The sequence below is a fragment of the Euprymna scolopes genome, chromosome 15 (genome assembly GCF_053919585.1).
Source record: "Euprymna scolopes isolate OS-2025 chromosome 15, ASM5391958v1, whole genome shotgun sequence".
Lineage (NCBI taxonomy): Eukaryota > Metazoa > Mollusca > Cephalopoda > Sepiida > Sepiolidae > Euprymna > Euprymna scolopes.
In genome coordinates, this window is record NC_136496.1 from 53,083,532 (window position 1) to 53,111,046 (window position 27,515).

At 38.4% G+C, this 27,515-nt stretch overlaps 1 protein-coding gene and 1 non-coding gene across 9 annotated transcripts in view; one reads left to right on the top strand and one right to left on the bottom strand.

Moving 5' to 3' along the window:
• The window catches only part of LOC145293826 (potassium voltage-gated channel protein Shaw-like), a 523,690-nt gene extending 496,814 nt beyond the window's left edge, over positions 1-26,876 (top strand). For all 8 annotated transcript variants that reach the window (XM_080140468.1, XM_080140472.1, XM_080140473.1 and 5 more), the window contains one exon: positions 25,432-26,876. In XM_080140468.1, the coding sequence (XP_079996594.1) occupies positions 25,432-25,601 (170 nt within the window). In that variant the 3' untranslated portion in view covers positions 25,602-26,876. The remainder of the gene's footprint in view (positions 1-25,431) is intronic.
• On the bottom strand, positions 8,220-8,423 carry LOC145294413 (U2 spliceosomal RNA). Its single transcript, XR_013869866.1, has one exon. It is a non-coding gene; the product is annotated as a U2 spliceosomal RNA (small nuclear RNA).
• Positions 26,877-27,515: the final 639 nt, after the last annotated feature.

Below are 27,515 nucleotides of genomic sequence, written 5' to 3' on the forward strand. Positions count from 1 at the left end.
AGTACAGCCAGTCAGTAAAGGATGAGAGGGAAGACATATGTGGCACACGCCTCGTCTCTATTCTTTAAGGAAAGTTTCCTAGGAAGCCACTGTTGACCGCAGCCTCCACCTTTGACCGTACCTCCGACCAATTCTCATCAAGCTGGAGACCCAGTCCGAACCACGCGCTGAGGATCTGAACTGAGCCATCCGTCCAGCTGAAGGGTGCTGGGAGGTTTGCATTGCCAATCCAGGCGCCCAACCGCAGTCCGACCGACTTACTGTGGTTTATCTTGGCCCCCCCCCATGATTCTTTCGTACTGTGCGAGCGCCTCCAACACAATTTCAATGTCTCTGAAGCTTGACACGAAGACCGTGACATCATTGGCGAATGTGAATACCTTGGCAGCTGAGCCACCAGGCAGACCCATTCCGTGCAGGGCCGAATTTGCCTCCCCATGTCTAAGCTTGCGGAGCAGAGGCTCCAAATCCAGGACATAAAGAAGGGGCGACAGTGGACAACCCTGACAAACCGATCGAGATATAACAAAGGGTTTTGAGCACTTTCCATTGACTTGCACAACAGCCATGGGCTGTGGATACATCACGAAGATCCACTTGCAGAAGTCCGGTTTAAAACTGGTGGCCTCTAAGACAAATGCCAGGAAACGATGGTTGACCCTATTGAGCGCCTTAGACTGATCTAAATTGATCAGCGCAGCTTCCGTGTCGTCATCTATTTGCCCCCTCTAGGATCGTGCAGATCAGGTGCAAGTTGTTCTGAATCGATCTCCCCTTCACAGTGTAGTTCTGTTCCGGTTAAACCAACTCACTGATAACAACCTGCAGCCGATTTGACAGAACGTGGCCAAAATCTTCAACCCTGTGTTAAGCAGAGTTATGGGCCTGTAGTTGTCTAAATCTTCCCCTCCATGCCCGCCAACTTTCTTCAGCAATGTGATCACTCCCTTGGTGATCTGCCCTGAAATGGATACCTGAGCAAACCAATGGTTGAACACATCCGTCAGAAGAGGCAGAAATATGAACAACAGCCTCAAATACAGTTTGTATGGCAGACCATCGAGTCCCGGCGAACTGTCACAGCTGACCTGCTTCAGCGCAGTAAAGACCTCCCGCTCCGTCACCCGGCCCTCGCAACTAGCTGCTCTTAAGGCAAGGGAGAGTCGGCCAAATAGTCACTAAACTCAAGGACTGGAAGATTGGGCTGCTGCGTAAAACGCTCCTCGAAATGTTCTGGAAACCCTTCGCAGATGTCCCAAGTCAATTCCAGGATGCGTCCATCCGGATGTCTGACTTTAGCAATGTATTTGTCCGAGCCATGCCTAGAAACCTCACGGTGGACGTCTGCATCAGAATTGACTGCTTCATTGCCTAGCTTTCTAAGCCTAGATCTAACTACTTGGCCTTCGTAATGCACGCTAGTTTTGTGTAGAAGGTCCCGCTTAGCTAGTTCCTGACTAACCCTATCACCCTCCTCCGTAGCCAGGGCTAGTTTCTGCTCTAACTGCTTCTTCGTCTTGGCCTTATCTAGTGTGAAATCTATTTCGCCTCATCTAACTAGTATCCTGTCTAAAGACATATTCGGATAGAAGGAAACGCTATTGATCCACATCCACATCTCCCGCCCTGGATACTCGACCCAAAACCTGTCGACCAGATCGCATCTAGCTACCAGGTCAGTCGGGCTGAGCTCACACCTCTCTGACCCTCTTACTTCGCCTTCTACCTTATCTATCTTGGGGTCTAAGATAGCGTCCAATCCCCCATTAGCACTACCCGCTTCTGACAATCTACAAACACGTTGAGCTGATCGAAGAATGAGATCCTCTCACAAGCGGTGCTCCGCACATGAACCGCGATCACCCGAAACACAGAATCTTTTACGGCAACATCGGCCACGACCAGCCTGCCCTCCGCATTCCTATGAACAACGTCGACAGTCGCAGACAGGATCCATTTAATTAGCAAGGAGACTCCCTTCCCCCGTGGGCTGCCATATGCTGAAAAAACCTCAAAATCTTGGGCCAGCACCTGCTAGTCCACAGAAGAAACGAAATGCGTTTCCTGAATCGCAGCAAGATCCACTTCCATGGACAAGAGGTCATGCCAGAGGCAAGCCGCCCAGCCCAATGATCTCAAGCACCTCGCATTCAGACTAGCCAAATTCAAAGCCATGCTACCTACCTTAAGAAGTCAGTTGGGGAAAGGATGCCGACATTGTATGCAATGCTCCAGGTGGTCAGGTTTTTCATGCCCTGACCTTCTCTCGCAATGACGCTAAGGTCTAAAGGAAAAGTCAATTTCAAGGCCCTATAAAGTGATGGATGAACCAATACTGAGATCCTTCTCTTGTATTGTTTTGACAGTTCGTCCAGGGAGGGGTCATTTTTTCTAATGGATTCAATTCCCGGAACAGCCCCTTCAGCGGCCTCCAGCATTGTCCACACGTTGGTCTTGCAAGCCTCTGGGAGCCTGATGAAAGTTGTTAGCAGTGGGGCGTTCGGGAAATTAGAGGGGACATTAACGTCTTTTGCCTCTATCTGTTGGCAGTCCAGCAGAGGTTTAAAATTTTTTTTCTACCGGTGTGGTAAATCTGTTGCCACAGACAGGGGGTCTACAAAACAAAGTTCCTCCCTTGTTTCAAGGGCGAGGGTCCTTGTTGGAGTAAGTCCGTGAGTGGGGGAGTCTGAAGGGTCTCTCACCCTCCCAGGTTCATTCTTTTCTTTCTGGGGTGGTGGCTCAATTTTCATTGGTGTGGGGACAGGTGTTTGTGTGGTGTCTGGTGTTGGTGTTGGTGTAATGTCTGGTGTTGATATGGTGTCTGGTGTTTATGTGGTGTCTGTTATTGGTTTTGGGACGGTGTCTGGTGTTGATGCGGTGTCTAGTGTTGGTGAAGTGTGTGGTTATGGGGTGGAAGTGGGTTGTGTTGTTGTTAGGGGTGGTGTATGCTCACAGGGAGTGGGGGCCGCCTTTTCTTCCCCTTTTCTTCTTTTACTTTTCTTTTTTATTCTTTCGAATGGACCGGGTAGTGGTGAGGTTGAGTTCCTCTCCTTCTTGCTAGTGGATTCATCCTCAAAGGAGCAGTTTTTTCTTCGCTTGGTCCCCATCATAATTGGTGTGAGGACCGTTGGTTGTTGCTGCTCCTCTAATTGCTGTTTCTCTGGTTGATGCTGTTGCTGCTCTGGTTTCTGCGACCGTTTTTGTTGCTGATGCTCCTGTTCTGCTGGTGCTGCTGCTGCTGCTGCTTCGGCTGCTGCTGTTTTTGTTGTTGCCACTGTTTTTGCGGCATCGGCTGTGGAATTGGCCGCGGCAGCTGATGTTGTTGCTGCAGCTGGTTCAACGGCTGGTTCGGCTGCTGATCTGCTTTGTCTGCTACTGCGGCTGTTGTGGAGGCTGCTTTTGTGGAAACTGCTGTTGTTGTTGGGGCCTCGGTTGTTGGGTTGGGGGTGGGATGGTGGCAGATGGGATTGTGGGCTTCCGTTTCTGCCCCGTTATCGTGCTCCATTCCTCCCCCTTGGCCTCCTGCGTAGTTCTGGGTTTCCTCAGTGTTGGGGTTGGTGCTCTGGTTGCAGGAGTTGTGACAACCTGTTTTGACACTAGTGCTGTCTGAAGGGGTTGGGACCGCCTTTGGTGTCACTTGAGTAGGGGTTGACAGGACCAGCAGTACGGATGACGGCCCTCCATCATAGTTGCCTCCTTAAATGTCAGCTGTGCTGGTATCGCCTGGAAGCCTTCTCTCTTTAGCCTCGTGGTCACAGTATAGCTGCCCAAGTGCATGCTGGTTTTCGACTGTACTGGGGTTATTCTTTCGACCTCACCAAACTGTGTGAAGAAGGGTTCCAGGATTTCTGCTGGTATTTGCATAGGTATGTTGAATACCTGCATCTGGGTCCTTCTTTTGTCCTGGTATTCAGGCATTAGTTTGATTCTCCCATGCTTGATTTCTTGTAGTGAGAGTCTCACCGCATCTTCCTTGGTGGGTAGGAGGATTTCCCACGTGGTGTAGCTCCTCTGGTACAGGTTTAGTACCGGGATGTTTAGTTTGTGTAGGAGCCCGGCCATGTGTTCCTTTTTCATGCCTGGGTGACGGTTTTCTGGTATATCAGAGATGGTGAGGGACAGGACTCTGCCCTCGATTGCCTCCCAAGCGCCTGGCACTGGTTTTAATTTCTGCCCCCCTCTATGTATTGTCTATACTTGGTCAAGTACAGGTCTCTGTACTCTTGAGGGGACAGTTGCTTCTCTATGGTCTTCCCCCACGCAGACCCTCTTGTTGGTGTTGGTGTTGGTGTTGGATCTTTGGTGGGGTTGGACCGTTTTTGCTGTTCCTTTGCGGAAGGGTGGCTATTTTGGGGGGCATTTCTTTTCCGCTTTCCTTTGGGACCGACTCTCCTTGCTCTATGCTTCTTTCAGTAAACGCCTCCCTTTTTGGGGAGTCAGCCTCTTGGGGAGTATTGTCCCCTTTATTGTCCTTGGGAGCTTTTGCCCCTTTTGTTTTGGTAAGGTCCAGGCGGTATGCCCCCCTTGTTTTCTTGATTTGCTCCCCTTTTGGGGAAGTAGCCCTCATGGTGAGCACTTCCCCCTTTATTGTCCTTTGGCACTACTGCCTCTTCATTTTTGTTGTTAGAGCGGAATGCCCCGTCCAACATTGTTTTTTCTCCCCTTTGGATGGAGTCGCCCTATTGGGGAGCTGTTGGTGAGTTTTCTCCCTTCTGGGGGGGGGCGTCCTTTGGTTCATTATCCGGGCGGTATGCCCTGTTTCTTTTTGTGCTGGAGGTCCCCCTTAACTACTGCTATCTCTAGGGGATTCCCACCAGTCACCACCCGAGTCAGCCTATCATCTAGGTGCCTTTTGGACTGTGCCCTAGTTAACGCAATGCATTGGCTATATTGAACACAAAAGAGCCTAATGGTAGCCTTAAGTTTAACCCACCAGCTACTCCTGGTAACTGCCCCCACTAACTCCTGCTGAATTAGTGTTGTCAGCTGTCCCCGGAAGTCGTTCTTCTCCAGTAAGGAGGCGTTCAACTTCCAGTAGCCAGCCAACGTATGCCTATTACCTACTCTCAAATGGGCCATTACTAATTTATGGTCCGAATGACCCAGCCAGTGGAATGTGGGACAAGATAAGAAATCTATGTCACCTCTTCTAACTAACATCCTATTCAAGTAGATACTTGAACAGGAAGCCACACTTTCTTGCCACGTCCACATCTCCCTCCCCAGGTGATCCAGACGGAATCTGTCAACAAGATCGCACAAGGCCATCAGGTCAGACAGGCAGCTTTCATACCTCTCCGACCCTCTATCCCCCCCACCTTATCTATCTTGGGGTCCAGGATGGCATTCCAGTCTCCCATTAAAACTACCCGCTCCGGACCCGCCGATAGGAACACCTCAACCTGCCGAAAAAAGAAACCCTCTCCCCAGTGATATTGGGCGCGTAAACAGCCAAAATCCAGAACTTACTGCTTTTAACGGCAACATCGACTACGACCAGCCTTCCATGAACGTCCGCATCAACTAGAGTAACCGTCACAGCTAGAGTGCGACTCACTAGCACAGAAACCCCACGACTTCGGAAATTGCCATATGCTGAGTAAATGTTAAAGTTGTTCACCAGCACAACGGAATCCCCGGGCCCAACAAAGTGGGTCTCCTGAATCGTAGCTATATCTACCTCAAGGGCCACGAGATCTCTTAGCATGCAAGCAGACTTGCTTCAGGATCTCATGCCCCTCGCATTTAAACTAGCTAGGTTTAAGGTTGTTGCCATAATTCCCTAACTAGTAATATTCGTTGAAAGCGGGTCTAAAATCCTCGGTGGTTAGAATGCTGAAGGACTGACTGATGCTGCCAGTTTACAACTCTGCTGTGAACTGACCTCCTCGGACCAGTCCCCTACATCTAGGGGGAAGGTTATTTTGAGAGTTCTATAAAGGGACGGGTGTACATAAACGGGTACCCTCCCTTCACATTTCACTGCTATCTGCATTAATGATGGATGTTCGTTGTCCACTATTTTTTGCCCCGGGATAGCTTGTTTTGCCTCCACCAGCATCCTCCAGAATGCCTTAACCCTCGCACCCTTTTCCTTCCTTAGAAAAGTTATTTGTAGTGGGTCTTTCAGGAAGTTGCTTGGTTTCTCCACCTCCTTTCCGTCTACCACTGTTAACTTCTCCAATTGCTTTAAATGCTTTCTTTGCCCTGCACTAAGGTCTGTCTGCCTTTGCGTAGCATCCACCTCGCACACTTTCTCGCCGGGTAGGAAGGGCCGCTTTCGCGTCCTCTCAGTCTGCGCAGGTTTTTCTACAACCACTTCTTCTGCTGCTGGTGTTTCTACACCGGGTGTGTTGAAAAGAGGAGGGATATTCTGCTCATCCATGGGGTCTGCAGACTGAGCAAGGTTTTCTTCTTCCCTTTTTTCATGGTGGCCATGGATATCCCTTTCTTTGTCAATATTTTACTCTCCTCCTCCTCCTCCTCCTCCTCAGATTGAGAGGTCAATTTTCTTTTGGTTCCGGATTTCTCCTCTCTTGGTTTTTCTGCCTTCAACTTCTCCTTCCGGGCCACTCTTGCCTGCTTTCCTCCTTTTGCGACTGCACTCCAACTCGTCGGATTCTCTTTGGTTGTTTTGTTCCCCCCCCTTTTCCACCTTCTCCAAGGGAACCGCTGTTGGTGGGTTCTCCGTCTTTTTTGGGGGGCAAAATTTCGCCATATGCCCCGGCGCCAAACAATTTCAACAATGGGTGATATCGTCCAATAATATATCCAAAGTGATATCGTCCAATAAGTGATAGCCCCCAGTTGTCTTCTCTTATGCAGCTCGGGACACCCAATACGGAAACGACCGTTCGTCTTCTCTCCAGGTACTCGGGCTTACATCTTAAGCCTTTCCAGACCACATCTGTTTTTGTAATCTTTTCTGCCTCCCCAGTAGTTGGCAATAGGATGTCCCACATTGCGAAGCTTCTTCACACTGCATATGTTGCTGGGATGTTAGTCTCTACTAGCATTGCGAGAAACTTCTCCTTATTGAGTCCGGTGAGACCTTTGCTTTTCTCCTCGAAGGTCACTAGCGATGCTGTTCTCGCTCTGATTCCTTCTAGGGTTCCTGGGAGCAGCTTTATCTTATTCCCCTCTGTGAGGGCTTTATGCTTTTCCTCGAAAAGCTTTTGTGATCCTCTGGGGTCTTCTTCGGGCTGAGCACTATCATCTCTGGATCTTTGTTTTGTTGGCCTTCTTACAACCTGGGCCATTTCTCTTTTTCTACAGGGCCTTCTCGCAACTTGATTATCAGTTTCTCGAAGTCCAGTGACTGCCATTTTTTCAATGGCTGTCTTTTTGCGGGCTGCTATTAGCTTATTTTGCTCCTCTTAATTCTTCTCTCCTCTTTCTTTCCTTTTCCCTGACGGTGAAAGGGTGGCTGTTGCTTGCCGGCATTTGCGGAACTCTCCAGTCCCCTCCTCTTTTGACATAGTTTGCCCATGCTGTAGTCACCTCCTCTTTCAATGTGCCTACCACTGTGTCCTTGTTAACCCTCGTGGCACTTTCACCCGCAAAGGCCTAGGGGTTAAAAAAATCTTCAAGAGGGTCCACATAAGACGGGCGCTGGGTTTCTTCGAGTGCGGACAACTCCAAGGCATCTTCCTTCCTTGTTGATGGGGAACCACTGCATGTGGTGATCCCTGAAATATTTGCCAAATTAGGAGAGGGCGAGGTGCCACCGAGTATGGAATCTCCCATCTAAACCATGAATACTAGAGCACCACTGGGTGTGGTGCCCCAAAACCGATCACTGGGGTACAGCCGGATGTGGTACCCCCGAAAACGGCACTGGAAAGCCACCAGATGTGGCACTCCTCGACAATGGTACTGGAATGCCACTGGAGGTAGCACTCCCCAACAACGGCACTGGAGCACCACTGGGTGTGGTTCCCCCCCCCCCCAATAACGGCACTGGAGTGCCACTAGATGTGGCACTCCCCAACAATGGCACTGGAGCCCCCCAACACGGTCCCTGTACCAGGGGCATCCTCCATGGTGTCCAGGAGCAGAGGCCTGCCCCCTCTAGTTGTTGGCCCAGTGCCCTTCTCCGCCCCACCAATTTGGAAACTAGGGGGACCTTCGCCTTAAAAGGTACGCCAGTTTCCCCTAGCCCAGCCGGCTGCTTAAGTCGGATCCAGACACTGGATTATCTGTAACAAAATAGAAAAAACAGTTAATGGTAACAAATAAAAACAATGCCCTAAGGACCACTCACCCAAAGAATGGGGTTGGTCCTTTGGAGCTAAACAATAAAACCCTTAAACTTGTCCAATAATGGACAAGTGGGTGGTCACTGGCCTTTGGAAAAAGAGAAAGCCTAGTATACTGAGAACAGATACTACACTTTGATCCTCGCCAAAAGGCCAAGAACAACAGGGTATTTATTTGCTCCCCCACCAAGCAAATTAGGCACAAGGCCGATTTTTAATGTGAGGAGTGAAGGGGAAATGGGGACCAACTCCCCGGGGATTAGGGGAGCTGGATAGTGACAATTGGTATGAAGGGTTGCCCCCACATTGACCAAGGTCTTATATGTGGGGGAAACCCCACATATGGTCTTTGCTTGCAGTATCTGCCGGAACACTTTGATCCCGGCCCGAAGGCCAAGAACAACAGAAAAGGCAAGCCTATTTTCTATTTTTTGTATTTATTTGCTTCCCCACCAAAGCAAATTAGGCACAAGGCCGTTTTTAATGTGTGGTAAAAACCAGCTCCCCTAAAAGTAGGCAAAAAGGGGCACTCTGGTTACCAAAAATAATAATTGTCCATGTATAGAGGGTTTCCCCTCCATTGACTGGTACAAATTATCTTAAGTGCAGAATTTGTAGAACAGATACTACACTTTGAGGTATTTATTTACTCCCCCACTGAGCAAATTAGGCACAAGGCCGATTTTTAAAGTGAGGAGTGAAGGAGAAATGGGGACCAACTCCCCGGGGAGTAGAGAAGCTGGATAGTGACAATTGGTATGAAGGGTTGCCCCTACATTGACCAAGGTCTTATATGTGGGGGAAACCCCACATATAGTCTTTGCTTGCAGTATCTGCCGGAACAGATACTACACTTTGAGATATTAAATCTTTTATTCATGTTAAAAATACAGTAAAAATCAATGATGAACAAAAAACTTAGGCACATGGCCAACTTAGAAAAAACAATTTTCTTATATATGGGTTGTGGAATTGCATTCACTAGCAAAATGTCTAGCTAATTTGCATATTATTTCAAACATTCATTTTAATTAATTCCCTATTAGTTTATTCGGTTTTCTCATGGGATGATCATCTTTAGTTATCTATTACATGTAATTATATTAATGCAGATATTCTACATAATTTATACTTGCATAATATTTGTGTAAAAAGTTTATAGTAAACATAAAACTGTTTGCATATATATTTATGTATACGTGTATATTTTTGTTTAACAAATGTTGCCTACCAAACCCCTCCTAGAGTTTTTGGTCGAGAGACAGGAAACTTCATATATAAGGAATTTGTATCCATCCGAAACTATATATTTTGGTTTTACTTGGTAAAAATCGGTGCAAATGTGTGAAAATTAAAAAAAAGAAATTTGTCTGGTTATGGTCGAACACCGGCATTACGAATGCATAACGTAGTAGGTATTAGTTCCTATTTTAATTTTTAGCCTTGCAGCAAAAATGTTTTCATAGCCCAGCCATTGATGACAAAGGTAAAATCAATCGTGAGTTGAACGTTTTGGTTTCGATTCTCGGTGGTGGCGCATGAGTCGTTTTTTTTTATACTTTTTAAATCATTACTATATATTGCATCCAATCTATCTATCTATCTATATATATATATACACACACACACACACACACACACACACACACACACATATATATATATATATATATATATATATATATATATATATAAAAGTGAATGTGTCTGTGTGTCTGTCTGTGTCTGTGTATATTTCCCTACGCATTAACTTTGTCAATTTTAAGTCTACAGACTCGAAATTTGATATACAGGGTACTGAGATTGGGGAAAATCTATGTGATCGGTTTTTGGCCAGAAATTTCGCTGTTAAGGGGTCCAAGTTCAACGATTTTACCTTTGAGACCTCTACTAAACTCCTCCGACAATTTTGGGTCTAAACATTTGAAATTTGATAACGGTTCCTTGGACATGGATCTAACTTAATAACTTGATATGAGCCTGATGCAATAAATTTTAAGGGATCATAATAGGGGTCAAAGTTAAAAAAAAATCTACCGTTTTTTTTAGTTCTGTTTTTTTTTGCTCAGCATACACCTCCAAACACCCGGGCAACGCTGGGCTGAAATGCTAGTATATATATAAAAGTGAAAACGTCTCTCTGTCTTTTCTCTATGGTAGTTAAGGAAGACTATTATACAGAAAGGCATTAGTTTACATATTCACACTTTTTAATATATACATATGAACATAACCTTATTAATAATACATAGGGCACAAGTTAAGCTGGGCGGAACTGCTAGTATAAAAGTGAACGTGTCTGTGTGTCTGTCTGTGTCTGCGTGTCTGTGTATCTGTCTGTCTGTGTACATTTCCCTATGTAATAACTCTGTCAATTTTAAGTTTACAGATTCGAAATTTTGTATACAGGGTACTGAGATTTGGAAAAATCTATGTGATCGGTTTTCGGCCAGAAATTTTGCTGTTAAGGGGTCAAAGTTCAACGATTTGACCTTTGAGAACTCTACCAAACTCCTCCGACAATTTTGGGCCTACACATTTGAAATTTTAGATATGGGTTCCTTAGATATGGATCTAACTTAATAACTTGATTTGAGCCCAAAACAATAAATTTTAAGGGGTCATAATAGGGGTCAAAGTTAAAAAAATTAACACTTTTTTTTTATTTTGCTCAGCATACACCTCCAAACACCCGGGCAACGCCGGGCTGAAATGCTAGTATATCTATAAAAGTGAACGTGTCTGTGTGTCTACCTGTGTGTCTGTGTGTCTGTCTGTCTGTGTACATTTCCCTACGCAATAACTCTATCAATTTTAAGTCTACATACTCGAAATTTGATATACAGACTACTGAGATATGGGAAAATCGATGTAATCGGTTTTCGGCCAGAAATTTGGCGATTAAGGGTTCAAAGTTTAATGATTTGATTTTTGAGAACTCTACCAAACTCCTCCAACAATTTTGGGTCTAAACACTTGAAGTTTTAGATATAGGTTCCTTGGACATGGATCTAACTTAATAACTTGATTTGAGCCGAAAACAGTGAATTTAGAGGGTGTTAAATGAAAGTCCTCATCTTCTGTTGGTTGCTGGACGACGTGAAAACAGATGTCCTTTACATCAGAGCCTGAAACAAGATGAGGCAAGGTGAGTATGGCATGGGAAATAGAGTGAGTGATAGCTACCTATCTATCTCCTCCTCCTACAGGGAGTTTCTGACGGCAGTCTTGGAACTTGTACTGCTTCAATCACTCTTCCTCATCGCAACAATAGAATAGTGCCGTTGTGCACATGGTGGTAGGCACCGTCATGCCAGTCTTATACATATTCCACTGTCTGGTGAATGAAGACCACTGACCAGGAGAGCTCCCTGCACTAATAGATGGAGGCTGCAATTTAAGTACTGGTTTCGGGGATGGCTGTGCCGATATTGGATATGCAGACTGCTGGTGCATGCTCATTAATGTGTTTAGCACCGGTGAATCAGCAGGGAGGGGTTGGGTTTTGTACCCACAGTTTGCAACAGGACAAGCTAATTCGATGCTAGACATAACTGGATATTGGTCGTCGGTATCAGAATGGGAAGAGTCCTCGCTGGGTGAGTACATATGAGGTGGATCACTGTCTAGAAGGCTCCATGATGTAGAGGACATAAATGAAAGTCCTCATCTTCTGTTGGTTGCTGGACGACGTGAATGATAGCTACCTATCTAGGTGTCATAACAGGGGTCAAAGTAAAAAAAATTGACCGCTTTTTTTCTTTTTTTTTTTTGCTCAACATACACATCCAAATATCCGGGCAACGACGGGCACCCATGCTAGTATATCAATAAAAGTGAACATGTCTGTCTGTGTGTGTGTACATTTCTCTACACAATAACTCTGTCAATTTTTAGTCTACACTCGAAATTTGATATACAGGGTACAGAAATTTGGGAAAATCTTGGTGGTTGGTTTTAAGCCAGAAATTTGGCTGTTAAGGGGTTAAAGTTCAACAATTTGACCTTTGAGAATTCTACCAAACTCCTCCAACAATTTTGGATCTAAACACTTGAAATTTTAGATATGGGTTCAAAACAATAAATTTTAAGGGGTCATAATTTAAAAAATATGACCATTTTTTTTTTTGCTCAACATACAGCTCCAAACACCCGGGAAACGCCAGGCTGAAATGCTAGTATATATATAAAAGTGAACATGTCTGTGTGTGTGTCTGTGTGTGTGTGTGTGTGTGTGTGTGTGTGTGTGTACATTTCCTTAAACAATTACTCTATCAATTTTAAGTCTACAGACTCGAAATTTTATATACAGGGTAGTGAGGTTTGGGAAAATCGTTGTAATTCGTTTTCGGACAGAAATTTGGCTGTTAAGGAGTCAAAGTTGAACGATTTGTCCTTTTAGAACTCTACCAAACTCCTCCGACTATTGTAATTTTAGATATAGGTTCTTTGGATCTAACTTAATAACTTGATTTGAGCCCTAAACAATAAATGTTAAGGGGTCATAATAGGGGTCAAAGTTTAAAAAAAAATGACCTCTGCGGTCTCTACCAAATTACACAGACAATTTCTAGTCTAAACATTTGAAATTTAACATAAAGTGTATTCAGAGATAGAGCAAGCTTTTTAATCGGTTTGGGTCGAAAATCTTTAGTTACCAATATATAAATGTATGTATGTTTGCATGTCTGCCTAAAACTTTTGACAGAGGCGACGGACTTTATCAAGATCAGGATCGTTTTGAAGTTCGACCTTTCAGACGACAAATATTGAAAAACTGGCTGAAAACATTAATATCTTCACCTTCAACTGGGCACTTTTCTATGGGGGGGGGGTCGCTTTTTTCGCCGATATTTTTGAAAGTCATCCCATCTTTTCGATTGTCTAGCCTTAATTTAAACCTACGTTGCTTTCGGTTTGGCAGTGGTCATAACAGCAAAGACATCATGTTTTTCCCCCCGTTCTTTTCCTCCTTCGCGGTATGGATTCCAGCCTGCCTTCCTACTACCACTTTTTTTTTTTTTGCTCAACATACACATCCAAACACCCGAGCAACGCCGGGCTGAAATGCTAGTATATCTATAAAAGTGAAAGTGACTGTCTGTGTGTCTGTCTGTGTACATTTCCCTACACCAGAACTCTGTCAATTTTCAGTCTACATACTCGAAATTGGATATACAGGGTATGGTATTGAGATTTGGGAAAATCTTTGAAATCTTTTTTCGGCCAGAAATTTGGCGGTTAAGGGGTTAAAGTTCAACGATTTGACCTTTGAGAATTCTAGCAAACTCCTCTGACAATTTTGGGTATAAACACTTGAAATTTTAGATATAGGTTCCTTGGACATGGATATAACTTAATAACTTGATTTGAGCCCAAAACAGTAAATGTTAATGAGTCATAATAGGGATCAAGTTAAAAAAAAATTGACCTCTGCAGTGTCTACCAAATTACTCAGACAATTTCTGGTCTAAATATTTGAAATTTTACATAAAGGGTATTCAGAGATAGGGCAAGCTTTTTAATCGGTTTGGGTGGAAAATTTGAGCTACCAATATATAAATGTATGTATGCATGTCTGTTTGCATGTCTGCCTAAAACTTTCGACAGATCACAAGATCAGTATCGTTTTGAAGCTCGACCGTTCAGACAACAAATATCGAAAAATTGGCTAAAAACATTTCTTCACCCCCGACTGGGAACTTTTCTACATGGAAGGGTCGCTTTTTTCGCTGATATTTTTAAAAGTCATCCTCTATTTTCGATTGTCTAGCCTTAATTTAAACCTATAGTACTTCAGGTCTGACGGTGGTTGTAACAGCAAAGACGTCACGTTTTTTCCCGTTCTTTTCCTCCTTCATGGTACGGGTTCGAGCCTGCCTTCCTACTACAACTTTTTTTTTTGCTCAACACACACCTCCAAACACCCCGGCAACGCTGGTCTGAAATGCTAGTATATTATAATTATTAAAACTTCTATCTCTCCAGGTGTCTCTTTATCTTCCTCCCTTTCCCTCTTCCGATTTTTCTGTCCTTTACCCAACCTATTTCTCATTTTACTGTGCTGAAAAATTTAATAATGTAATTCATAAACTGGAGCTATCCCTTTTAAATGTAACACTGTAATCTCATATTTGTTGCCCCTGGGCAATGCTGAGTAGAACAAAACACAGTGACATTCTTCATTTCGGGTAATTTCATTCCCCTAATCGCTTTCACAATAATATTAATAGAAATTATGTTGATAATTAAAATAGACTAAAGAGATAAAATATTATATTGTAATTTACGTTTATAGATCCAAGACTGCTAGTAGAACAAAAGTTTCTGTTACCCTCAAGTATAATACAGCAGTGTAAATAAAGGCAATTTTGTTGCTCCTGACAACAAAAAGTTTCTGTTACCCTCTCCACACCCCTCACTTACTAACTATAATAAGGTAATGTTATTAACTGCTAAAAGTATGGTTCGAATCAACTTATGAACAGAAATGATATTGATAATAACAATTATACTGCTCCTAGACAATGCCGATACTGTTACCCCCAACACACACATATCATATATACTACTGCAATTTTAGTAAGTAGGCCTTCACCGCATTGAAAAAAATCAAACTATCAAAATAAATAATGCTGATGAATATTAACCACGGAAAACATAGAGTCGAACCAATATTCCAGTAATTTTATAATTTCTCTCCTCCTATATTACAAAATATTAAAAAGATACATAATACTAATAAAGAAAATAGTATGAAGACAGTTTACATATATATATATATATATATATATATATATATAGAGAGAGAGAGAGAGAGATAGATAGATAGATAGATAGATAGATAGATAGATATACATATGTATGTATATATATACATATATATATATACATATATATGTATGGTCCTGGATATGACCTTAAACTATATCCGATGGTGAGGGCCCCAGCTTGAAGGCCTTAGGGAGTGTGGAGCCACCCTTTAATTGCCATTGCTCCCAGGTCCACTCTGACCCGGAGTGGTAGCACCTGTTAGGGTCCCAACTATGTGTTAAATAGAATACGACTTAAAAAAACAAATATACTATATTAAAAAATCGTTCTTCAAAATCACGAGATTCGGCATTAAATAACCTGAAAAGGGTTGATATGCCATAAAACAAAACAACCAACCATATATATACATATATATATATATACATACATATATATATATATATATATATATATATATATGTACATATATGCATACATATGTATATATATATGTATATATATACATACATATATATATATATATATATATATATATATATATATAACAAATAAATTACGAAAGTCTATATTCCAAATTTCAAGATGTTGACCATCTTATGATTTATTACTTTAAGTATATTTGACATGCACAATTCTTGACAGCACCTGTTTTGTAGCATAAAATGATTCGTTTAATTATTATATCAGTCATTGAATTTATTTTACACTTAACTTATCAGAAGAAAAAGCACTTATCAGTTTTAAAAGAAAATAAATACATATGGGCATGATTACAAAATCCAAAAAATTGGGAGAGAAATTACCTTTTCTCCTTTTATTATGCCATTTAAATATATATATATATATACTAGCAAAAGTACCCGTCGTTGACTGGGCTCAAAAACAGCCTACTGAAAATGGACTCTCATTTATGAAAGTATGATAGGTTATGAAAAGGAAGGGTTGTAAAGAGATAGCTTCGAATTATGGGGTAGCAAAACCAAAACAAAATATGATGAAAGTAAAAATAAAATAGATAAACCCCATAATTTATTATACCATACCTGTTCACACTGAAACACTTATCACAATATTCTGTGGATCAATATTAAAAAACCTTGTTAAACTTTGTGACATATTTCCATTCTATGGAGGTCAGGAGTGAACAAACACCCCATAATTTTATTATACCATATTTCTTCAAACTGAAACATAATTATCAAAGTATACTTACGCAGATAGATATGAACAGTCTTTATTAAAGTTTGTGCCTATTTCCATTCTATGGAGGCCAGGTGCGAACGCAGACCCCACAATTTTATTATACCATCCCTATTTAAGTTAAAACATACTTATCAAAGTATTTTTATGTACATCTATATCAAAACACTTGTAAACGTTTTTTTTTTAATTTTTAAATTTTTTATTTCCATACTTTGTGGACCAGATGCGAACGCAGAACCTACAATTTTAATGAACCACCATTCTTCAGGATCAAACATACCCATTCCTGTGTCTCCATATATCTTCTATCATTATATGTACCTATTTACTATGCCTCCCCACGGGACAGAGTTAGACACCAGGGTCGTTTTTTAACGTGGAGAAAAGGTACAAAAATAAAAATTGTCTCAGTCGTGAAGGACTTCTCCTTCACTGAAAGAGAACGAGAAACGGAAGTGCAGCATCTGAAGAACAGATACTACACTTTGATCTTGTTTATATATTTTATTGCTTTTAAAAATTTTGAAAATACAATTAAGTAAAAAAACAAAAGATTTTCAAACAACAAAATTAGGCACAAGGCCCTAATGATTATATGTAATCAGTTTTTTAAAATAGTTAACCATATAGGAGCCTATTTGTAACCAGACACGGACATTCAGCTCTATATTATAGTCTTGGAAGTTTCTTTAAAACTTTTAAATCCATAAAAATAAAAAAATTAAAAACATCTGTATTCCACTGTTGAGCATTGTCTGACAATGGCAGCTAGCAGAAGCCACTGACTGTTTAATTACTGACAATTAGTACTGATTTGGGGCGGTTACTTGCAAGTACTGGCGTTTACTGGTGAGCAATGGCTGACTTTGCAACTGAAACTCACTGGCAGGTATGATCAATGTCGGCCTCTATTGAAATGCACCTAACTGAAATTGTCTTCAAATGGCGGACATTAACGAGTATTGCCATCTATTGGCTATCACTGAATGCCTAGGGTGGGGACTGATGGTTACTAGCAGTTAGTGACCACTAGCGTTTACTAGCATTTTCTGGTGGGCCTTGATTGCTTTTACAGCTGTCACTATCAGTTTCTGGTGTACACTGTTATCACTGGCGGGTATGAGTAGTATTGGCCTCCATTGGACTGCTCCAAAATGAAATTACAGGAGTCTATTAATTAAATTAATTAAATTAATAGAAGCTATCACAATCAAGAGGTGGGGCAATATCAGCAAAAGTGTTCTCCTTCTACAAGACAACACTTTGGTTCACAACACACATATCATCAGATCAGAGGGACAAGTGTGTGGCTATGAAATCCTTCCTTACCTCCTTACTCTCCTGACTTTGCACCTTATGATTTTCACTTTTTCTCAATCATGAAGTTATTTTTCAAGTTTTTTTTTTTGTTAGATAATGCAGTCTTGATTTCAGAAGTTAGGTCATGCTTGAAGTGTTCTACGAAGATGGTCTCCAGAACTGCAGTAAACGGTTGGAGAAATGTGTAGCTCAGGGTGGTTCCTATGTAGAGAAAGACTAATAACGATACCAAGTTTTACTGCTTCACTACTATGAGAAGTGGGTCACGAGCATTACTTAGTAAACGCCATTTATAATACGGAAAGTCTTTGCAAAACTAATTGTATTTTTGGCTTGATAAAAAGTCCAACATTAAATAGCATCAATAGCATAAAAAAATGACGACTTTCTGAATTGTTCAGATTCAAATAGTTGCATTCAAATTAAAGAAAAATATTCTAACTCTGTAACCACATGCAAAAGAGGAAGAATAGTTGTTTTTGTTTGTTATTTTTTTGTTTTGTTTCTGTATTCAGCGTGTCACAATTAAATGCCTATTGATTGATTAAGAAGAATCAACTTTTGTTCTTTTTGTTTGTTTTTTTCACAAGGCTTGTCGTGATGGACAATATAGAATTATTTTAAGAGAAAAAGGAAGGTAAATGTAATGTCCTAGGCTCGTCCAACTACCCTAGTTTTTTCCCTCAAATTCCCTTTATGATTTCCAGTATTTCAATGCACATCCCTGGTAGTCTCTCAGCTGCTGATACGCAAGGGAGGTAAATAATTAAATCAAATTTTTTTTTATTTATAATAGCGTTCCCGGGTATTTGGAGGTGTATGTTAAGTAAAAAAAAAAAAAAAAAAGTGGTAGTAGGCAAGCAGGCTCGAACCCGTACCTCGAAGGAGGAAAAGTACATGAAAAAAAGAAAGTTACGTTTTTGCTGTTGCGCCCATCGCCAAACCAGAAGTGACGAATGTTTAAATTAAGACTAGTCGATCGAAAAGAGGGGATGACTTCCGAAAATATCGACAAAGAAAGCGACCTCTTCCTGTAGAAAAGTGCCCAGTTGAGGGTGAAGGAATTAATGTTTTTAGCCAATTTTTCGATATTTGGCATCTGCAGGGTCGAGCCTCAAAACGACACTGATCTCGTGAAAATCTGTCGCCTCTGTTGAAAGTTTCAGGCAGACATCCAACATACGTTTAAACAGATTTATAGATTAATTCAACGTATTGAGTTCACATGGTGTGTGAACATACTTGTGAAATAGGCCTCTTTTTTCTCTCTTTAACAATTTATTTACATATTTTTATTAATTTCTAATAAACTCTTCAAACTTAGCTGGAAGAAGTATTTTTCACAACAGACTGTATCTTACTGGTAGTCAATTGTGTTTTAGTGTTGTGGGTACTTCAGAACACCTTCATCACAATATGGCAGCGTTGAAGGATCAGACCACCAGGTGTGGATTACTCATCTTTAACGAGCATGAAAGTGAGTATCTGCAGGTCATTTTATTGGTTGTCCAAAAGTGTTGGCATCACTTTCTGTAACAGGAGGTTTTCTTCTCCAGATAACTTCACCCCTCAAGGGTGATGAATTTTGGTATGGAATGTTTAACCACCTTACATATGTCTCAGCTACATTATCTCTCTTGAGTTTGTGATGAAGATGTTTGCTGAAATAGTCAGGGGTTTTTAGGTTATCTTTTCTCGGCTGCTACACCAACCTGTATTCTTATTTGTTTCTTCATTCTGTCAAATTCCCAGCTTCAGTCTAAGCTTCCTTTAACTTGCTCACTACTCTTTCTTATACCTCTGCTCACCTCCATTCTGCATCTTTTCTCATGAGTAGTCAGAGCAGCTCGTTGACAGTAAAGTGTGGGCTAAATCTAGCTAGATATTGAACCATGTCCGGATTTTTTCTACATTGGTAGGGGGCTTGTAGTTTTCAATTGCTGCAATCTTCTCTGGGTCTGGTGATTAATCATTCTCACTAAAAGTGTTTCACTGAGAAAAAAACATTTTCCCCTCTTTAGCTTGGCACCCCAGCATCTCGAGCTAGTATCACATGAGGTTCTAGCATGTTCGTAGACAATAATGTTATCTGGTTTTTGACACCATGAATGCCTCTCAAGAGATCAGCAACAGCCTTTTGAAATATCTTTGAGGCAGTATTTACTCCAAAAAGTAGTCATTTGTATTGTAATAGTCCAGGATGTGTAGTAAATGTAGTGATATATACAGGGTGACCAAAACAAAAAAAAAAAAGCTAAATGGAGGTCATCTAGAACATATGCTGCAGAACGGAGAAAAAAAGGCCAAAGACCCTTGTGTTTTGATGTGATGTTTTGAATATAATAAATTAGTTATGACCAAAGTTTCATTTCATTCAGACAAAACACTAAGAAACGGAGCCTAATTAGAGTTGGGGCCCGTTTTTTTCTTTTTATTTTTTTGATCACCCTGTATTTCCCCAGCTCTAAGCGTTGGTATGCATTTGACAGGTATCCTGCGGTGTTGCTAAGTCACCTGTGGGAGAGAAGGGTTTATGTAGCGATTCATGTTAAGTCCAAAAATTTATCCCATCTTTTTATCAAACAGGAAAATTCATCAAGGATAGATGCTGTCACACAAAACTTGAAATTAAAAGTCATCATACCTAGTGACTCGGCAGAGTGGGCATTAAGTAAAGTTTTAGTTCACATAAAACAAGATTACAAAACTGATTAATAACGATGCAGTATTTTTTATAAATTTAACCATATTGATAATAAATCTACAAATGGGCGCAATTTGTTTGGACTGCTATGCAAATATCTTTGTAATTGCATTATGTATTGTCATGTATTGGTCTGTATTGCAAACCGTCATATATGCATCCAGAAAGCATGTTAATACTGGCACATGTGTCTAAAACAAAAGTCAATGGGGAGTGATTAACACAAACGAGAGCCGTTGATATAGGAATTTTCACCATGAACACAAATTCATCACTTGTTGTAGAAGGGTATACAGTCCCATTAGGATACAAGTTATAAATTTGTCTTACTGGCTTGGAATTGCAAAGATTGATTAAGTGGTTCCTACACTCCTGACCCTTGGTGGGACATGTCATGTGTTGCCAAATATCCTCAATAGTAGTAGGTCTGTCCGCCATATTTATTTTGTCTCCCACATAGTCAAAGTCTTAGGGTGGAATGTCAGCTGCCATTATGTGTGTATCCATGATAGCATTCGCTATTGAACTTCTTGGTAATATCACTTACTTGGTTACTGTGTGCATACCGCTTGTAGGTTTCATTATTGTTGTAGGACAAAAGTGCATGGACTTCTCTACATTACATATCTGCAGCTCATGTGTGGGCAAGTTCAGTATCTATGGCTTCGTCTAGCATTTGCTTAAGAGTAAAGTTGTCTGTTAACACTCATATTCTAACCTTAAAGGATAAACATCCTTATAGTATCTGGGTCAATATTCATAAGTGTTTCATATTCGTTTGGTATTACCGTTTCATCTTTTGTTTTAGCGATTGTTGCACCACTCTTCTGTTTACGTGTAAATGCATGAAAGATGGTGGAAACTTAAAAGAAGAGTTACTTTGTGCTTTCTATGATTATTATGGTTTTCCAATTTATCTAAACATTTTTGTCAGTAGATGTCAATTGTGTTTTCGTTAGAGTGAATATTATTATGGTTTTCCAATTTATCTAACCAGTTTTGTCAGTAGATGTCAATTGTGTTTTCGTTAGAGTGAATATTATTATGGTTTTCCAATTTATCTAACCAGTTTTGTCAGTAGATGTAAATTGTGTTTTCATTAGAGTCTATGATTATTATGGTTTTCCAATTTATCTAAACATTTTTGTCAGTAGATGTCAATTGTGTTTTCGTTAGAGTGAATATTATTATGGTTTTCCAATTTATCTAACCAGTTTTGTCAGTAGATGTCAATTGTGTTTTCGTTAGAGTGAATATTATTATGGTTTTCCAATTTATCTAACCAGTTTTGTCAATAGATGTAAATTGTGTTTTCATTAGAGTCTATGATTATTATGGTTTTCCAATTTATCTAAACATTTTTGTCAGTAGATGTCAATTGTGTTTTCGTTAGAGTGAATATTATTTTGGTTTTCAAATTTATCTAACCAGTTTTGTCAGTAGATGTCAATTGTGTTTTCGTTAGAGTTAATATTATTATGGTTTTCCAATTTATCTAACCAGTTTTGTCAGTGGATGTCAATTGTGTTTTCGTTAGAGTGAATATTATTATAGTTTTCCAATTAATCTAACCAGTTTTGTCAGTAGATGTCAATTGTGTTTTCGTTAGAGTGAATATTATTATGGTTTTCCAATTTATCTAACCAGTTTTGTCAGTAGGTGTCAATTGTGTTTTCGTTAGAGTGAATATTATTATGGTTTTCCAATTTATCTAACCAGTTTTGTCAATAGATGTCAATTGTGTTTTCATTAGAGTCTATGATTATTATGGTTTTCCAATTTATCTAACCTGTTTTGTCAGTAGATGTCAATTGTGTTTTCGTTAGAGTGAATATTATAATGGTTTTCCAATTTATCTAACCAGTTTTGTCAGTAGATGTCAATTGTGTTTTCGTTAGAGTGAATATTATTATGGTTTTCCAATTTATCTAACCAGTTTTGTCAATAGATGTCAATTGTGTTTTCATTAGAGTCTATGTTTATTATGGTTTTCCAATTTATCTAAACATTTTTGTCAGTAGATGTCAATTGTGTTTTCGTTAGAGTGAATATTATTATGGTTTTCCAATTGATCTAACCAGTTTTGTCAATAGATGTCAATTGTGTTTTCGTTAGAGTGAATATTATTATGGTTTTCCAATTTATCTAACCAGTTTTGTCAATAGATGTCAATTGTGTTTTCGTTAGAGTGAATATTATTATGGTTTTCCAATTTACCTAACCAGTTTTGTCAGTAGATGTCAATTGTGTTTTCGTTAGAGTGAATATTATTTTGGTTTTTCCATTTATCTAACCAGTTTTGTCAGTAGATGTCAATTGTGTTTTCGTTAGAGTGAATATTATTATGGTTTTCCAATTTATCTAACCAGTTTTGTCAGTAGATGTCAATTGTGTTTTCGTTAGAGTATATGATTATTATGATTTTCCAATTTATCTAACCAGTTTTGTCAGTAGATGTCAATTGTGTTTTCGTTAGAGTGAATATTATTATGGTTTTCCAATTTATCTAACCAGTTTTGTCAGTAGATGTCAATTGTGTTTTCGTTAGAGTGAATATTATTATAGTTTTCCAATTTATCTAACCAGTTTTGTCAGTAGATGTCAATTGTGTTTTCGTTAGAGTGAATATTATTATGGTTTTCCAATTTATCTAACCAGTTTTGTCAATTGTGTTTTCGTTAGAGTTTATGATTATTATGGTTTTCCAATTTATCTAACCAGTTTTGTCAATAGATATCAATTGTGTTTTCGTTAGAGTGAATATTATTATGGTTTTCCAATTTATCTAACCAGTTTTGTCAGTAGATGTCAATTGTGTTTTCGTTAGAGCATATGATTATTATGATTTTCCAATTTATCTAACCAGTTTTGTCAGTAGATGTCAATTGTGTTTTCGTTAGAGTGAATATTATTATGGTTTTCCAATTTATCTAACCAGTTTTGTCAGTAGATGTCAATTGTGTTTTCGTTAGAGTGAATATTATTTTGGTTTTCAAATTTATCTAACCAGTTTTGTCAGTAGATGTCAATTGTGTTTTCGTTAGAGTGAATATTATTTTGGTTTTCCAATTTATCTAACCAGTTTTGTCAGTAGATGTCAATTGTGTTTTCGTTAGAGTGAATATTATTATAGTTTTCCAATTTATCTAACCAGTTTTGTCAGTAGATGTCAATTGTGTTTTCGTTAGAGTGAATATTATTATGGTTTTCCAATTTATCTAACCAGTTTTGTCAGTAGATGTCAATTGTGTGTTCGTTAGAGTGAATATTATTTTGGTTTTCCAATTTATCTAACCAGTTTTGTCAGTAGATGTCAATTGTGTTTTCGTTAGAGTGAATATTATTATGGTTTTCCAATTTATCTAACCAGTTTTGTCAGTAGATGTCAATTGTGTTTTCGTTAGAGTCTATGATTATTATGGTTTTCCAATTTATCTAACCTGTTTTGTCAGTAGATGTCAATTGTGTTTTCGTTAGAGTGAATATTATTATGGTTTTCCAATTTATCTAACCAGTTTTGTCAGTAGATGTCAATTGTGTTTTCGTTAGAGTGAATATTATTTTGGTTTTCAAATTTATCTAACCAGTTTTGTCAGTAGATGTCAATTGTGTTTTCGTTAGAGTGAATATTATTTTGGTTTTCCAATTTATCTAACCAGTTTTGTCAGTAGATGTCAATTGTGTTTTCGTTAGAGTGAATATTATTATGGTTTTCCAATTTATCTAACCAGTTTTGTCAGTAGATGTCAATTGTGTTTTCGTTAGAGTCTATGATTATTATGGTTTTCCAATTTATCTAACCTGTTTTGTCAGTAGATGTCAATTGTGTTTTCGTTAGAGTGAATATTATTATGGTTTTCCAATTTATCTAACCAGTTTTGTCAGTAGATGTCAATTGTGTTTTCGTTAGAGTGAATATTATTATAGTTTTCCAATTTATCTAACCAGTTTTGTCAGTAGATGTCAATTGTGTTTTCGTTAGAGTGAATATTATTATGGTTTTCCAATTTATCTAACCAGTTTTGTCAGTAGATGTCAATTGTGTGTTCGTTAGAGTGAATATTATTTTGGTTTTCCAATTTATCTAACCAGTTTTGTCAGTAGATGTCAATTGTGTTTTCGTTAGAGTGAATATTATTATGGTTTTCCAATTTATCTAACCAGTTTTGTCAGTAGATGTCAATTGTGTTTTCGTTAGAGTCTATGATTATTATGGTTTTCCAATTTATCTAACCTGTTTTGTCAGTAGATGTCAATTGTGTTTTCGTTAGAGTGAATATTATTATGGTTTTCCAATTTATCTAACCAGTTTTGTCAATAGATGTCAATTGTGTTTTCGTTAGAGCCTATGATTATTATGGTTTTCCAATTTATCTAACCAGTTTTGTCAGTAGATGTCAATTGTGTTTTCGTTAGAGTGAATATTATTATGGTTTTCCAATTGATCTAACCAGTTTTGTCAGTAGATGTCAATTGTGTTTTCGTTAGAGTGAATATTATTATGGTTTTCCAATTTATCTAACCAGTTTTGTTAGTAGATGTCAATTGTGTTTTCGTTAGAGTGAATATTGGGGAAACGAACAAATTACTGTTAGCCATATCTTTTCCTTCTTCATGTTTCAAAGACAAAGAGATAAACGTGTGGTGTGAATCACCACTAGAGTTAAACCGCCTTAGTTTTTTCCCCCAGGTGCTATTTATTATTTCTGGTATCTCAATGAGTATGCACCGCAGTCTCTCAACTTCAGATAAAGAGACAAATAATGAGATCACTATGTTCTATTTTGTAATAAGCTTTCAATTTTTCGTATATCATTGTGTCAGATGAATTATACTATTCTACTTAACATTTATTTACATATTTTCTGCTTCAAAATTATTAGATTGAAGTACTGAAGAAAGCATAAAGCATCATTCTTTAGCTTTGTAGGGTAGACGGCCATGCTTACAATGTTTGTAGTCTCAGCCGTGAGAAGAATTTGTTTGATGCTGAAAATCTCAAAACAAATGATAAAGCCGCCACATCATAAGCAACTTACTTGAGAGTATTTCTCTAAAAACCAATCTTTGGTAAAAATGATGAACACAGCTGAATGAAAATCAAGTTTCAACTTCTTAGTTTCTTCTGATAAAATCATTTGTGTGATGTTTTTTATTTTATTTTTACAGGTAAAAGAGGAAGTTCCAGTGGGATCATTGACGGTACTGTTGTGGAACCATCATGTACTCCTTCGCCGGGGGAGAAAACCAATCTAACACAACGATCTACTACTTCTCGACAAAACTCCCCAACATCTTCACCCCCAACAGGTAACAACCTCATGGTGGTGAACACCTAGCAACCGGAAAAGGGCGACGATGTAACATAAAAATCCAAAAATGATCATTATGATTTCAGAAAAGAAAGACAGAAAAGCAAACCAAAAATATATTAAGCTTAAAAATCTTCAAAAATTAAAATAAAGCAAAAAACCGAGCATGGAACAGACTTTTATGCATACAACTAAATAATTATTATAATAATTAATAAGGACAATAATTAATTAAAAAGAATATTATTGAAATCATGATGATGATGATGATGATGATGATGATGATGATGATGATGATGACAGTAGCAAAAAATTATTATTATTATTATTATGATATAAAAAGAAAATCAATGGTTGGAAAAATACATTGAACTGACAAAAAGGACAGTGATGTAATAAAACAAAAATTAAAAATAAAAACATGACATATTTTAGGGGATGAGGAGCTGCACTTATAGATATGAAAAAGGTGATGGATCTGAGCTGTCAAAACAAGAAATTTCCTGTTAGATGGAAGGATCCAATTGTTAAGTGTCTTGAGAAGAAAGATGAATTGTGACATTTTTACTATTAAAGATAGTCACTAACAAGGAAAAAAGAAAAGAGTAACATTTTCTTTGAGATTGTGAAAGCTTGCGACTTGTCTGATTTTATTTATCATGGTTTAAGAAAATATATATATATTAAAACCACCCCAAACATTTACCACCACCCCTCCTCCTCCTACTACTACTACTACTACTACTACTACTTCTATGTCTGTTATAGCTACTATTATTACTACTAATATTTTTTACTTTGAAATTCTAAAGTTCTGATAAATTAATAGCAACAATCATATTATTAGATGTGTTTGTAGACTGTTTGCTTTTCATCTTTGTTTTAGAAGAATAGATTCAGGGGAGATAATCATTTTGTTTTATTCTTAAATTGCTTAAAGAAGGCGAAATGTAATTTTAAGCCACCAGAAATGTTAAAAACAAATGTGTTCTACCCTAAAATATTAGGGATTAAGATGAATAAATTAGTCTTGAACTTTCATATTGAAACAGAAGTTAAAAAAAAAAAAAAAAAAAACTACCCCTCGGTCTCAAATAAGTAAAATATAGAACTCATTAGAACTAATTATCTCTAAGGGAGATAACATTGCTCCTAACATTGACAAAAGAAATATTATTTTTTGTTGTTTGAAAGATTTTAACAACTAAAAAAATATTAAGAAATGAGACAAAAATTTAAATTTCACTGAAAAAAATATTAAAATCACAAAAATAAATGCAACAATAAAACAAGCAAAATGGCGATTTTTTCTTTGTTTCCAATTTTATTGATTTGAATTCTTTTCAAATTAAATTTTTGTTTTATTAACAGATGATTTAAAAAAAAATTTTTGCAAATTTCTCATTGTTTTAATATTTAGTTTTATAACTCATTTTTTTATTTTTATCTAATTTTTATTATCGTTTTATCTTGAAATTCACAATTGATGAGTACAACTCATTGATGTTATATTTTGAAATGTTCAGACAATCAGTTCTTCTGAAACTAATTATTCTGTGTCATATGTCATTGTGTATTTGTACAAACACAGACATACAGACACAGACAGACACACACACACACACACACACACACACACACACACACACACACACACACACACACACACATATATATATACTCCCATTTTGATTGCATGTATATATATATATATATATATATATATATATATATATATATATATATATATATATATATATATATATATATATATATATATATATATATATATATGCAATCAAAAGGGATTGTGTGCAAGATCTACTGTCTTTATTTCATGCTGTTCTGATTCCAAGAAGTTGATTTCATGTTATATATATATATATATATATATATATATATATATATATATATATATATATATATATATATATATATATA